The sequence below is a fragment of the Diuraphis noxia genome, unplaced genomic scaffold (assembly GCF_037042655.1).
Source record: "Diuraphis noxia isolate RWA-SAM2 unplaced genomic scaffold, SU_Dnox_SAM2 contig0004, whole genome shotgun sequence".
In the NCBI taxonomy this organism is placed as follows: Eukaryota; Metazoa; Arthropoda; class Insecta; order Hemiptera; family Aphididae; genus Diuraphis; species Diuraphis noxia.
Window position 1 is genome coordinate 6,665,574 of NW_028301714.1, and position 16,787 is coordinate 6,682,360.

Below are 16,787 nucleotides of genomic sequence, written 5' to 3' on the forward strand. Positions count from 1 at the left end.
TCATATAATACAGTTCTTAGGTCGGTTATCTGCAGTTAAGCAAAGAACCCCACGACTCGTGTATTTGACAAATATTTGCTATTCGTGTATACTCGCCGAGTAGTACCTACTTGTACGAATATTTGCTATCCGATATTCGTTATTCGTAATTCACCAACTCCCTGCGCATTGTCGGTAACTTATTGCCGATTATTCGAGTATTCGTGGATATTCGTCAAATACCTACACACGAGTCGTGGGATCCCGGCTTTATAATCAATCACATCCAGTGGCGCCAACATGTTACCAATTAATAAAAATTATGAAATAATAGAAAAATTACGGTTAAATGAGTTTTAAATTATCAAATATCGAATTTATAGACATAGATAGATAAAACCAAGCTATAAAAATTCAATCACTTGAAATTGTTAATCTAAAAACATATAATTTAAATGTAAGACTATAAATTCAATCGTTTAAAACTGTTAATCGTAGTTCTTTTATTATTTCATTATTTTTATTAGTTGATAATATAACACAATGTATATAATATAAAAATTTTATAATATAAAAATTTTATAATATAAAATTTTAAATAAATATTATAAAAAATGTATAATATAAAACAAAGAACTACAATTAACAGTTTTAAATGATTGAATTTATAGCCTTACATTTAAATTATAATATGTTTTTAGTCTATAACAGTACTTACGTTACCTGAAAAAGATATAACATTTATATTTTACAATTTACATTTACTTATAAATTTGAAATTTTGTCATTTTCAGGCGATATAAAGTCCTCTTAGACTCAAAACACTTAATTTGAATATATCTATGGCTATAAATTCGATATTTGATCATTTAAAACTCATTTAACCGTAATTTTTTCTATTATTTCATAATTTTTATTAATTGGTAACATGTTGGCGCCATTGGATGTGATTGATTATAAAGCCGGGATCCCACGACTCGTGTGTAGGTATTTCACGAATATCCACGAATACTCGAATAATCGGCAATAAGTTACTGACAATCCACAGGGAGTTGGTGAATTACGAATAACGAATACCGAATATCAAATATTCGTACAAGTACTACTCGACGAGTATACACGAATAGTAAATATTTGTCAAATACACGAGTCGTGGGATCCCAGCTTAATTGTAGATAACCGACCTAAGAACTATATAATATGAGGTTAAAAAATATTATTATTGCGATAAACTGTAAATGGGATTTACCTATGTTGTCAATTTTAAATATATTTATGATAAAAACATGTTGTATCCATCAATGCATTATATTATGATATTATTATGTTTTATTATTGATGAAAACATGAAAAGTTCAGTTTTATTTCATCAAGAAAGTCATAACAGAATCTCTCTATATAATTGGAAGGAATAAAATAATTTTGTTAATTCAATTTTTTAATTTAAAATATAAAAAAATAATATAATTATTTAACACTTGTATTATTGATTTTTTTTTAAAAACATAAATATAAATTCTGAACCATGAGACCATGATCATATAATGGAGTGTGTATTACTGTACCAAAGAAGATAATTTAAGTGCTTTTTGAATTTTATCTAGTTGAATGTTGCCATTGATTAATTGCTTCAATAATCTTTTATCTGGACAAGTCTTCATAACCTAAATTAATATTACACATTTTGTATTAATAACTTTAATAAATAATCTTAAAAATAATTTTTTTTTAATAAACAATGTATAATATATACATTTAGTTTATAAACACAACAAGCTTGTGAGAATTGGTGAGGATTGACACGGAGGAGTTAATTAAGCTGTCGTTAATTAGCAAGCATTTATCTTTATTTATTTATTTATTTATATTATTATTTAATGTTGAAATCGATTATTTGGGAAATAATACTTTTATATTATAAGCTAAAGTAGGTTACTTCTCACGACACAATTTCCTTTTTAACCTTCGTTGAGGTTTCTCTAGAAGTTTTATAAGAGGGTCAGGAATACTCTGGATGATTTTGAAGTAGCTTGCGAAAAAGCGTAAGTGTGCAAGTGCTTCTTCATTGATAGTTTTCATATTAAAATCGTTAAATATTATTAGTGTTTGCCGTTTGTTGGAGATATGGTTGGGTTGCTTTGGAGATATGCCGAAGAGTTATATTTTGGAAAATTTTTAATTTAAAAACAAATTATTGTACTTCCATAAATTATTATGATTATCTATCAACTTTGAACTTATACCAAGTAAATATCGCTTACTGCTCAGAATAGTGAGATGCAAGTGAATGGCCAGTCATGGCATAAATAGCTTAAAATTAATCTAAATATTTGTAACTGATCATGAAAAATTTTTCGGTTATGTATTTCAAACATTTTTAAATTCGTATATTCGTATTCGTGTATAACTACTTTTAAAATACCATAAAATACGATTAAAATGTTCTTTCATTTACAGGACACTTTTAGTTTAGTGTAGTTATATATAGTAAGGTACCTATAACTATCGGGTTAGTCCATTAGTCGTAGGTATATTATGATCAATGACTATAATTTTCATAGCAAACTAATGAACTCGTACATGGTTGTTACTTTCTATAGGCGCTTAGTTGAAAAAATTCAAATTATATATTATTGAGTTACTTAGTAAGGTAATGGTCAGAATTGGTTGGTATGGATACTAGTAGTATGGTATACTTATACCTTGTACATGCTACATAATATAGTAGGATAATAAATTAATAGGTAGGTACCTACCTATATTTATTTATAAACTCTTACCCAAGGTTTATTCAAAGCGATTTTCATTATTCGTTCCCGTATCCGTTCAACTAAGTTGAGCTTTTTATTTTCCACAGATAACTGATCTTTAATGTTAGGATCATCAAATATCGGTTTTAAATACATCCATGTCCTAATAATTATTTGTTTTCAATTAAAATAAATACATTTGTTATAATCAAGACAAATAATTTATTTAAAATATTTATCTATGACAGGATATAAGTAGTTGTAGGTATATACCTACTTAAGGGCAGCCTTACGTATATATGGTTAGGTACTATTTTTTTTATCGTATAGGTATTATATTCTTTTTTAAAAAATTCAGTTGAAGACGTGAAATCATAAGAATGAAAATTATTTTAAAACAAAATGTATATATATTGTTATGGTTAGGTAGGTAAGAATTTAATTTAAACTCAAAGAAGTACTTAAAAATTTGATAAGATTAATTATTGTCAACAAATCATTTAAAATGTTTAATTTTTAGTTATGTTAAACAATTTGATTTAATTAAATGTATCTATACGCCTGCCTTATTGAGTAGATACCTACTAAGAATTTTATCTTTATATCAATTTGGTACCTATACTATCATCTATCGAGTAATCAAATAGGTATCATACTTTTGAAATTCGATCCATTCTTTAATTACATCGTTTGTAAGTTTTAATTCATCCTCCCATTTAGTTAATGGTTCTTCAAATATTCCTTTGTACGAGCTTAATGATAGTTGATTAGTAATCAAAATATGCTCATCAAGCATTTGTAGTTCTTTATCTGATATTGTTAAAATGTACATATCTTTATCATTATAAGGCATCAATTGTAACTTTACACCTTTCCATTCGTCTATCATTTTATTCAAAGCTATTTCAATTGTATATTCTTTAGAAGCATTGTCTGCCATTTGTTTGACCTCTTCTATATAGTTTTGAATACCCAATGCCAAACATTTTTTAAAATTCAGAGTTGGTGATAATATAATTTTTACTCCTATAAAAAATATTGATTGTATTATTTAATTTAATATTTCTAAATATATATTATATGAATATACTATACATATATAGGTATTTAAGTTTAGGTAGATATAGATAAGTATAAATACTGAAAATACGCGTATATTGTACCATACTATGCTATTATAGGTAATTATAATAATAATTAATCACCAGTTTTATCAAAAAATGCATCCCAATGCCTTTGCTGAATCCCTTGAGTTAATATCCCTTTTAATAAATTTATTATTGGTGTAAACTCTTCAATTTGTGTTCTTATTTCTTTGGCTACACTCAAAGTACCTGCAATCATAAAAAAAAAAAATGTTTTAACAATGTATTAGTATTATTAAAAAATAATCAAAGTTTATTTATTATTATTACCAGGTATTTCAGCGAATTGTTCAATAGATTTTGTGGCAATGTTTAGTAAATTGTTTAACAAAGGTTCTAGAGTAGATTTATCTATATTTGTTAAGGGATTTTGCATACACGCATTTTTCAATTTATAAAACTCTGAAGCACTTAGCCATAATGTTTTATATGGTTCAAATTCGTCCAGCAATCGATTGATATTATCAAAAGGTGTCACCTGTAATATTATACAATTTAAGAGTAGATTAGTGGTGTCATTTAAGATTTTAATTGAGGGGTCAAATTGTTTTGACTAATCTTATAGGTGCCTACCTAACTTTAAAATAAGCCACTCGCAAGCATATCTCTACTTAAATTTTTATCAAATTACAATTACCATTTATTATTTTACTATAAGCTTTACAAAATTACACCTAGGTGCAACGAAACCATTTTCCATATCGTAATTTACAAAATATATACCTAATCAGCAGATATTTTATAATATCAATTATTAATAATTTTAGATTTTAGAAATTAAACTGTTTCACACAACCTACTCACCAACATTCGTGCACATGCATCCCCAAGCGTCTAACATAAATATATTCTAACTTATTAATTAGGTAAGAATTTATCATTTTAACAATAATTTCCTAGGAAGTCCAGCATATAGTATTATTTATAAAAACTAAAAATAAACAATATAAGCATACTTTTTTCACAAATTAATAATAATCGTCAAATACTTTGGTGTGGAGTAGTGGTTGAAATCAATTGTGAAACACAATCTGAGAGTAAGCATCGGCCGGTGCCACTATAGTTCCCAAATGGATGACCAGCGGGTTCTTAGTGGAAAATCCTATTGTCACACATACACATACGACGAGACTAAAACTAACCGTACCCCTCTTCTCCCACAGTAACAAATATATATACTATACCAACTCCCCCACAAAAAAAAAAAATCAAATACCTAGTCATAATTACCATGCTCAAGTTCAATAAAAAAAATTTAAAATAATGGTTGAACAACAACATCAGCCTGCTTTTATAATAGGAAAAAATTCTGAAATACCTAACTCACTCCTCCTCCTACCCAAATGATGGCACTGAAGTAAATTATTATTTGTTAAAAATCTATTAATCTCAATAAATAAAATAATAATAAAACAAAATGTATTGTATATAATTGAACTGACCGTATGACCAAAAAGTTGTTGTCTTCGGTTTAAAGTTTGACCAGTTAATTTAAGGTCTTTAATTAGTTTCCAATTTTTGTTTACTTCTACCGCAATCTCATTTACTTTTGACAAATTATTTTCAATATTTAACTTTAAAATAACACTAGTTAAATATTCCAAATTATCTTGTAATAATAATTCATCTTCGAATTGAATTTTCTCAAATCGTTCAATATATGTTTCTATATTTTGTAATGACTCTCTTATTCTTAGCTGGATCTTATAAGGCCAAATTTGGGAGACATATTTTAGTTTTAACTGTTCATCATCTAATATCCATAAAAATGTATCCAATATTTCCATATCCTATAAATAATTGATTGACATATTGTATTGGTATAATACATTTGTGATTGGTATAAATATAATATAATATTACCTCAAATAATTGCCTTACGATTTCAGACTGTTTACTTATTAAAAGTGGTGAGGTATCTATCCATTCTTTTATTTCAAACACTTGTTCTATTGATGTTGGAATTTCAATAAGCCTCTGATACATTCGATTGTATGTTGCGCAACATACCTCTATTTTCTCGGTTATTAAACTCGCATGTGTTTTCATAATTAAGTCTGCTAAATCGATTCGTTTTCTTACCAATACATGTTTCAATAATTCAATATTTATAGCAAATAGGCCAATAGTAATAGTCTCTGGAAATGTTTTCTCTAGTTGTAACTTCATTGTTATTTGCATTGACATTTCTTCTTTTATTCTACTTGGTGATGGATTACCATCAAAGAATTTCCTATTAAATACAATCATATTAAATTGCATTATTAATATTTATTTCAGGTAGCAAATTCATTTATACTAACTTTACATACGACTCGACTTCCGTATTAAACAAACACGAATGGGTATGAAATTCTTTACAGTATGCTTTTAATAGAATAATAGATGAGCGAATACTATTTACAATGGCAGATTTTAGCTCGGTAATTTTGGTTTCAAGTAATCCTATTGATGTTAAATATGGTTTTTCGGCAAATTTCAGGTTAGTGAGTAAATATGGATGAATAGCTGGTATCTCGTGACTTTCAAGTATCACACGTTCAAATAAACTCACAATAACAGGCTAAAAAATGCATAACCTAATTGTAGTACGTTCTAATAATAGATATATTCATACTAAGATAGGTACTCTACATTGCATCTATTACTTATATTATGAATGAGTAAATTTTATGGTATTAATATAAACAGATATTTTACTTATCATTTTCAAAAGATGACAATTAATTAATAGTACCTATAACTAAATATTATAATATATCATAAAAATAATTAGATTGAAAATGAAGGGTTGAAGATTATAATCTTGTATATTGAACTGACTATACAAGTTTAAGTAAATATGATATGATTGAATATATTATAATATTATTGCCTATAATCTATATGTAAAATAGGCCCATGTGTTGGGTAAGTAACACTATGTTTTGGTGATAAACTTACAGTATTATAAATTACACTTAAAAGTCGTAATTAAATTACATATTCTAGATTTTTAGTTCAGACAAGTTAAATTACTTTTTTATTTTTATTTTAAAAAATATCACAGCAGTAGAGAGCTAAAATAATTAAGTCGTTGATACATTAACTAAGTAATGCCAATCAACAATATGAAATTATAAACAATCTTTTTTGAGAACTAAAGAAAACAATTATATCATATTATGTCTCAACACATTAATCTTTATAACTTTTTAAAAAAATAATAAATTCTCTAAATTAAAACTTATGAAGTTATGAGGATTAAAACTTAGATGTCATTTGTCAAATGAAAATTGTTGGCTTAACAAAAATGTTACTGTCAGAAAATTGTACTCTAATGATTCATAGATACTATTATATTATGATGTAGTGAATCAATTATTAAATTAAGTTAAACAGTAATTAACTAAGTACGATTAATTTTCTTACCAACAATAAAATGTAATAATTAAATTTCTTAAAAAAAAAAAAAAATGCGACAATAAATTGTAACCAAAATTAAGTTAATTCCCAATACCCCAACATTTCCAACAGCTTACATTGAAGATACCTATATAATATAATTATAATTTTTTATTGCCTTATAATAGCGTTTCTCAAACTGTGATATAGATGGCCACGCATGTATACAGAAGGGACTGGGCTGCGAATAATTAATATTTATTATTGTTAGATTAGGTTATTTTTATTTCGGTCTCTGCAATCATTTTTACTATCCTCTAAGGAGTTTGGAGGAGGAAAATATTTAGAAACGCTGCTTTATATAACTCTATAAAATATCAAATGTATTGTGTACACCTTATAATAAATAAATATTAAGTCATACTTAAATAAAATAAAAATATATATTATATTATATGTCTATGTCTACAGCTACAAATATTATAATTTATACTTCTATGTGTAAAATAAAAATAATTTTTGTTTTTTAATTGGAAGTAATTTGTATAGATCCACATTAAATCAGTGTTTATACAGCTATACGCCTATATACGCTATACATACAACATACTTCAAACTTATCCAGATCAATAGAGTAATATGCTCCATTTTCGTTCATATTGAGTATTATAGAAAATAATGGAGGTGCGCATTCTTCAAATGGTGATTTATTCAAATCACTGCCCCACACAAAATCATCAGTAATACCTTTCATTGCGATGCAAGGTTGTTCGATTAGTGTAGTATATCTTTTTGCTGAATTTATCACTATTGATCTTAGACGTTCCTATACAGGTGAATAACTATTAACTATACAGTAGTATACATTTAGATAGTGTAGATAAATTATAAAAATACACAATTTCTTACTTCCATCATATACTTAATAAGTGTCATTAATTTTCGTAATTTGTTTATTGATGATTCATAAGTCTTAATATTACTTGTTCCAATATCAAACCAACAGTTTTTTAAACTCTTTAAAGCTTCATAACATTTGAATGTTATTTCTTTTATCCAATAGTTCTTAAGCAAGCTAAAAGTCTAAAAACATATGCCATTTGTTAATATCTCTCTACATAAAAATGAATCCCTATTTTCCTTGGTGAAATCATCATGCTAATCATTGCGTTAATTATAGATAACGTGGAAATCGATTACAGTTCATACCAAGTTGCTATTGGACTAATGAACGTCGGGTGCTCGATATTATAATACTTTATTAATATCATTGTTACCTAACTATGCACTTCATAGTCAGTATAAATTTACCTCTTGAATTATGTCTCCCAAAAAAAGTTCAATCAGTAGTTTACGCCTTAAGCACGAAAGAAAATGACAGTACGAGCTTCAGAAACAATCAAACAAAAAAAATGCAAGATTAGAAACCGACACACAACTTCACGCACTATCGCATTCATCCGAAATAACTGAGCAACGAAATGCAAGATAGGAAACAAACAGACAACTTTATGCTCGATAGGGACGAATCACTCACATAGATTTGAATCTCAGTGCATTCCATTACGATTTTAATTTTAACGACAGCACTCATTCAACTGTGATTATTGAAAAAATGGATAAATTATGCATATATAAATTGTAGAGCATTCAAATTTAAGAATGAGGCTTCAGGTATGCGCTGTGCTAGTGGAAAAGTAAAATTGCCAGAATTACATACCATTCCAAGTGCTTGACTGATTGCGACAAAATTTGGTACTGAGATATATTAGACCTATGTACAGAAGATAGGATAAATTAAATGCGAATATGCGATAGGCACAAATATCATTCAATCGAATATTCGAATTATCAGAATGTTCTCGATAAAACGAATAAAATTACACAATGATAAACTAAATCGAATATGAAAATGTAAGATTATTACTTAGTATATTTTAACCATTATCTACCTATTATTAAATGTTATTAAAAGTATGCTGCTAGCAAAATCACAGAAAATGAATTTAACACAAAGTTTGAGACATATAAGAGTTAGATTTTTTAACGGGCTACGAAGTGCACCGGTTCAGCTAGTATTTTATGCATATTTGTAAAAAAAATAATCACAAAAACAATTACATACTTCAGAAATATTTTTGATCTGTATCGTTTCAAATTCTTTAAGTGTTACAACGACTGGAAAAACAGTAAATAACAAACTTGTATCTTTTATAAGCCTGTTTTCTGCATTGGTCTCACAGAGAGCTGTAAAAACTTCAGATAATTCTAATAGTTTTTTTCTATTGAAATCTTTTATTGAATTTATAAATGCTTGATTTGATCCCATTAATGTTTTACTTAATCGTGCTGTTAAATATGATGAAACAATTAATATACAGTTAATTAATGCATTAAACTATTACTAATTCTTACAAGGATGTTTTGTGAAGAGTTCAAAACTAAAATTTGGTATTTTCAGGGTGTTGTGATGGTCTTCTGTCTTAGATTTTAATAATTGAAGCCTATTTGATAGGCACGATTCTCGATAAATGTTATTAATTTGTTGAACAATCTATATAAAATAAAATATAATTGATAAGATTTAAATAAGTATAATAATAATATGTACTATATACTATATATTTTAAAAAATTACTAGAAGGATAGGGAGAAAAACGAATTCATTTTATCTTATGCGCTATTTTGATAGGTATGCGGAAAGAAAACATTAAAGTTAGTGACTTTATTATTATGTATTTATTTTATTACAATGATTCTTTTATATATATAATTTTTATTCCATATTATTAGCTTAGAATTGTTTTTCGGATGAAATGAATAATGATATAACATTAAATTAAAACTTAACGTCTTCCATTACAGTGACCTATATCATGACACCTAATTGATCTTTACTTATAAGTTATAAGTTATAGACAATATGATTAGATGAAAAAAATTTGGAAACCATTAAATGTTTTTGCAACCACCCCAGTACGGTCCTGCAGTGACGCTTATAATATATTATGATTGTGGTAGGATCAATTATTCGATTTCGATTAGTTATATAATCTAAAACATGTCTCAGAAAAACCGTTGCTGTATTTTAAGAATTCGTAGGTACTTTGAAGTTAGAACAATGGAACCCACATTGTATTATTATTTTTATATTTTTATATAATCCTTACGATATTTTTATCTTTGTTCATTTTATTGATTTTTTGATTGTTGAATATTAGACGCAATATTTGTTTAATTCTGTCATCTGGTAATGCGTCTGAAATATACTTGGAATTTTTAGCAATTATAACTTTATTAAGGTAAACAGACCACCTGCAAAAATAATATTTTCACAACTTTTTATCATGTTTACTAGGTACTAGAATAGTCTGGAAATAAACGAAAGTGAGCACTAGGGGCATGTTCTGTTGTCCCCCATGATTTTAGTTAACACAGGCCTTTTATTACTATAAGTGATTTCAAGTTTTGTAAAAACAATAAACTTAGACTTATGACTTCGACTACCCCCCTATATATCTGCGGGTACCCTTGAAAAACGAAGGCTATTTACACTCGCATAATGCAGCAAAAAGTCTATAAAAATAGGTTGGTATTATAGTAATTCAAATTGTATTGTAGTTGTTGTACTATTAAAACATTTAAAACTTAAAAACAATGTGTTATTTTTTTTAAAATAAAATTAAGCATTATTGTTTTAAATAGATTTGCTATAATATCGTAAACTTATGGGTTTGTTTAAAAAAGTTAAAATACAAAAACTTTAATTATTTTAAAACTGTAAGTCTGTATGTATAATATTCATATCTATTTATTAAATACCTATGAAATATTATACACTCGTAAGATATTTCATTAATGAAACATTCGTCACCTCAGAAATTTAAATGGACATATTATATAAGTATATAAACAGACGAATATTATGTGATAAAATTATTGAAGTATATTACTTATACATATCTTCACAATTTTTCCGTCTTAAAATCGCATATTTGATCCTCTTTACAAATTCTCTTGGATCTTCTCCTTTAAAATGTATTTGTATTCTAGGTATTTCAGTATATACTTTGTTTGAATTGTTATTCAATGTAACAACTGAATACATTTTCAGTTTTGAATTATAATCAATTACATTCGCATTCATCCAATCGTAAGTTTCAGAGAACGCTTCATTTGAATTGGTAGGCAAGTAAACAATTGCAGGTACCGGAAAATTAATTCCATTTGTATCTTTTTTTAACCATTCATCAGGATTTCTGCTATCGAAATCGGTGTTATCGTAGTACCATAATGGTGTAAAATGATCTTTATTTGTAATTAGAACATTAGGATCATCAGGCAGAGGCACTAATTCATCATCTTCGATGCCATATTCTTCTAATAGTTGAGCAAGTGAAAATGTTGCGTATAACTTTTTCAAACGTTCTAGATTAACGACCCTCAACATAATGTCTGAAAATTTTTTGGTTTTATGATTGATATTTATTTATATAAATTTTAGGTATGTAGTTTTATGACAGACTAAAAATTAAAATATATTTATGACTTAAAAACTAAATAGTAATAATTACAAGTGCTCAAAGAAGTAAGTAAATAGCTAAGTAATAAAAAGGAATTATAAAAATATAAGCTAAATAAATACTTACGGGATATAATATGGTCCTGGAAATGTTTAAATTATGATTATATATAATAAAATAAAATAAACCCTATGTACCTGCTTTTTATTCACAGCCACAAACAAAAATAATTAAATGATAAATGCACAACTAACAATAAAGTTGATTATTATTAAAATTAAAATAAACAATTTTAGGATTTGATCAATTGCCAGATTTCTCCTAAGAGATAAATATTATTTTCAAGCCAGATAATAAATATTATTATTGCTGATTTTTTACAATTCTTTTTTCTTATACTATAAAAGCAAGTCCTGACCTTTTGTAACGACTTGACTCCGAAACGGCTAGACCGATATGGATGATTTTTTTTTTGGTGTGTTCGTCGTTGTCAGGACAAGGTTTAGATGAAATAAAATTTTAGAAAAATCCACCGGAAAAGTAGGAAACTTGGATGTCAAAAATACAATAGCGGTGCCATCTGTCCAGAAATATATTAATTAAATAATCATTTTTTATTTGTTTATTGTAATGTTGCTATTGGTAGCTGTCGCCCCCGGAGATTCAGACTTTAAATAATAGGAAAACAAGACCACAATCAGATGATCAAATTTCGATTGTATATTGTTCTATGCAAAGTGGATTGATTGGTTCAATAGTGTTACGATCTGCCCTACGGTATCCTCTCAATTGTAATCGTAGTTTGTCGTATATATCGTTTATCAACATGCCATCCAGAAAAAGGCCTTTTATTGGCCGTGACACAAATGATTCAAGAAAACAGAAAAGACATCGTCTAGATAAATGCAACGAAGAACAATAATTGCAGCGATGCCAACGAGGGGTTATTAATCTGGAGTTAGTAGCTCTACATTATGAACCAGACGTCGGTTATCTATCACTTATACTTTAAGGTTTTAATTGGAGATATGACCATTTTGTCCATTTTGTTTTGCGTTGAAATTCCAATTAGAAACTCCTTCAATGTGTTGCTCTAATGGCAAAATAAAATTAACACCTCTCAAGAATCCACCCGAACCGTTATCGTTGTTACTCCAGAATCAAAACTCTTTCTACAATAAAACATTCGAAAATACAACAACTGCTTCCAAATGACGTCGTTTGGAGCAAAATAAATCAGAGGAGGTAGTTTTATGAAAACGTTCAAGATTCAAGGACAAATAAAGCTGAGTCCCTGCTTTTATAATATAGATTTTTTGTTTTGGAAATGAATTCAACACACAGTTTAAGACATATAAGAGTTAGGATTTTTAACGGGCTACGAAGTGCACCGGTTCAGCTAGTATTTTATGCCTATTTGTTGAAACAATAATCACAAAAACAATTACATACTTCAGAAATATGTTTGATCTGTATCGTTTCAAATTATTTTAGAATTACAACGACTGGAAAAACAGTAAATATATAACAAACTTGTATCTTTTATAAGCCTGTTTTCTGCATTGGTCTCACAGAGAGCTGTAAAACTTCAGATAATTCAAATATTTTTTTTCTATTGAAGTCTTTTATTGAATTTATAAATGCTTGATTTAATCCCATTAATGTTTTACTTAATCGTGCTGTCAAATATGATATGACAATTAATACACAGTTAATTAATGCATTAAACTATTACTAATTCTTACAAGGATTTTTTGTGAAGAGTTCAAAACTAAAATTTGGTATTTTCAGGGTGTTGTGATGGTCTTCTGTCTTAGATTTTAATAATTGAAGCCTATAAGATAGGCAAGATTCTTGATAAATTTTATTAATTTGTTTAGCAATCTATACCTATATTGATTTATTTTTGTTTAATCTGTCTGTTAATACACAACAAACACCCTAGTTTGTAATGGGCCGGTTTCGTCGTCACCTTGCACGACTTGTATTCGTTTATGATTTATTTTTTTCTATTTCTTGGCGAATTCTGATTTTTTTAGTGATTGAGAAGTCACCACTGGTTTGTGACTGATAGCTAGTGCTATTATCTTATTATTGGGTAAGTTCAGCACTATTTTTCGGTTGTTCGTACCGCTCTTATTACAAATTTTACCTTAAAATATATATTTGTGTAAATATAATTTGTGTTATTGAATATGAATATAACTTATGTTTTTTTGTACAAAAAATTAAATAAATATATTATTATTTATGTATAGTTTTGTATGTGATTTAATTCACCTTTTCATGCACAAGATTTTAGATTTTCAAAAAAACAAACTCATATTATAAAAATGAGCTGAAAAAATGATAAAAAGTATACCTACTTGAGAGGAGACCATTATGGGAGATCACCCCACCCCCTTTAAATTTGTTGGATGGTTACAAAAAAATGTAATATTAAGATTTTATATTTAAATAGCTCTCACATCTTGTGACCATATAGAATAATAACAATAGTTTTACAATTACTAAATTAATTAACTAAACATAAACATCATTATAATTTCCACATTAACAACAAAAAAGTGAAAAAAGTAAAAACCAAGTTAACATTATACCATGTATAAAATTAAAATAATACTTTGTATGCCTTCAGCATTGTGAATGTAATATAACTAATATATTTTAATATAATTTATTTTTGTAATATATTTAGGATTATCATATTTTCCTATTTGAAGCATTGTCCAAACAATGGATGCTTTAAATTCAATAAGTCATGAAAATTTTCTTTATATATTATCCAAGAATTAATTAAGCTAATATTCCTTTTTATCATAACGTGATGTAGTGTCTTCAGGATGGGACAGCATTCAAATATTGTTTCATTGAACTCCTTTCTTTGAAAGAAATCATAATTTCATCAATTGCTATATGATGACTAGGTTTGGAAATGTGGAAAAAGTTATTACCACTCAACGCACTGGGAAATAGATGCATAAATGATCCTCTAGTATTTATGACCGATGATTCTACAGCAGAAAGAAATGCATTGCAAGAATGTTTTCCACAAACAACACTGCTATTATGCATTTTTCATGTGCTTCAAGCAGCTTGGAGATACCTTTGGGACTCTAGTCATGGAGTTCCCTTAAAACACCGTCCGATGCTTTTTTGTGGAATAAAGAAATGGTATATTAAAAAAATCCGGATGATTTAAATAACTTGTACAATAAAATATTGACAAATTCTTTGACTAATGAATATCCACGATTCAAATTCAACCTCTCGAACATATAACGCCATAAGAAAAAAAAACAAATATTATAATGAATCATTAACATATAATATACTTATTTACTTATTAAAAATTATTATATTATATGTACATGCAGTAGGTACATAACCTCAAAATCCCGACTAATTAAATATATAAATAATTTGTTTTTAGTTGAAAAAAATGTTTGTAGTCAAAAGTCAACACTAAGCAATGGCATGCTACTATTCTTAAATTTCTATATTCAACCTAGTAATATCAGTAAAATTGGATGCCACACACTCTTTGCTCTCATGAATTTAAATGTATCATATAGCAATACCAATACCATTTCATACTCTTATGTCACCGGCAAATTATTATGAAAATTCTTCAATAATAACACATAAGTCAATATTATTATTATATATCATATACATAGCCATTAATTATGATCCCAGTTTTACACTCTGAAATTTGTAATATTAGTTAACCTAATACACTGTATTAATCAACTGTACACATATACCTAATTGTTTTTTAGGGTCGTCATGAAATTACGAATTAAATAAATAATTAATACAAAATATGTATAATAGACATAGTAAATATATATTTAAGCTTTTATTCTTTTTGTCTATTGTATTACCATACAAAAAAAAATAAATAATACAATCAATATACATACTTAGTATAAATTGTATGTATTTTGAAGTATGCTCCCTCATATCTGACAGAGACTTAATAAACTCAACCAAATTCAAGTACATGGATGAATGCATGAATGGCAAAACCTCTGGGCGAAATGTGATAACAATAAACTAAGAGAAATAAAACATTCGATACTACCATGGCCCAAATCATTTGAGATGTTCAGAAGAGACGAGGTAATTCTTGTCCGCCTACGAATAGGCCACACCCGCATGACTCACGGATATCTCATGGTCAAAGAAGACCCTCTATCATGCCTGACGTGCGGAAAAATCATTACAGTCAAGCATATACTGACAGAATGTCGTAAATTCAGTGAAAGGCGCATTGAACTAAAACTACCTGAGACACTATACGAGATGCTATCACCCACTCCCGAGACGACCAAAAAACTCCTCAATTTCGTCAACTCAACAGAACTGCGTCAACCGTTTTGAATATTCTAATTTAGAATAAAATTTAAATCTGTAAATATAGGTAATAAGTAGAAATTATGCAAGTATGTAAGAAATTAATGTAAATTAAATATGTAACACCGGCTAATAACCATGCAGTTGATGCCCCAAACAATAAAAAATTTAAAAAAGCGGGTAAGTCGTGGATGTCGCTCTGCTGTACAGTAGTTTACTGTAATGGATGGGATTAAATTTGAATGCAATGATAGGTATCATTGTATACGAAAAACGATTCTGAACGGAGATGATTTGTCAGTCTAGGATATATTATATTTAAATATTGTCATATATTCTATTTTGAAACAAATATTTTATTTTTCAATTAAGACGCATTTTGCATGGTTAATCAATTAGTGTAGTTATCATGTAGTTATCATAATTCATAATACCTTATATTATCATAGATAAATCGTTATCATTACGCGATTTCATAAAAATTTAAAACTCAAACGCTCAAAACATTTTTCCTAAAATGACACTTCAAATTTTATCTATAACTATTTGAAGCAAAACTTATGGAAAACTTGGTGTTAAATTTTATATACCTTAGATATAAATACAAACAATATTATGAATTTTGAACTACAAAATAATTTGCAAAT

The 16,787-nt window shown here is 27.4% G+C and overlaps 2 protein-coding genes across 2 annotated transcripts; both read right to left on the reverse strand.

Annotated features, from left to right (window-relative positions):
- Positions 1 to 1,490: 1,490 nt before the first annotated feature.
- Positions 1,491 to 9,798, reverse strand: LOC107167315 (sterile affecting ciliogenesis). Its single transcript, XM_089226754.1, has 12 exons — positions 9,674 to 9,798; positions 9,384 to 9,607; positions 8,168 to 8,341; positions 7,869 to 8,084; positions 6,178 to 6,437; positions 5,738 to 6,107; positions 5,317 to 5,664; positions 4,145 to 4,352; positions 3,935 to 4,063; positions 3,386 to 3,755; positions 2,760 to 2,892; positions 1,491 to 1,643 (listed from the first exon to the last, which is right to left on the reverse strand). Exons 2-12 carry the CDS (start codon positions 9,585 to 9,587, stop codon positions 1,536 to 1,538), a joined length of 2,520 nt encoding a protein of 839 aa, XP_089082880.1. The 5' UTR covers positions 9,588 to 9,607; positions 9,674 to 9,798; the 3' UTR covers positions 1,491 to 1,535.
- Positions 9,799 to 10,413: 615 nt separating this feature from the next.
- Positions 10,414 to 11,710, reverse strand: LOC149055590 (dynein axonemal heavy chain 1-like). Its single transcript, XM_089225799.1, has 2 exons — positions 11,212 to 11,710; positions 10,414 to 10,573 (listed from the first exon to the last, which is right to left on the reverse strand). Exons 1-2 carry the CDS (start codon positions 11,706 to 11,708, stop codon positions 10,414 to 10,416), a joined length of 657 nt encoding a protein of 218 aa, XP_089081925.1. The 5' UTR covers positions 11,709 to 11,710.
- Between the last annotated feature and the right edge of the window lie 5,077 nt (positions 11,711 to 16,787).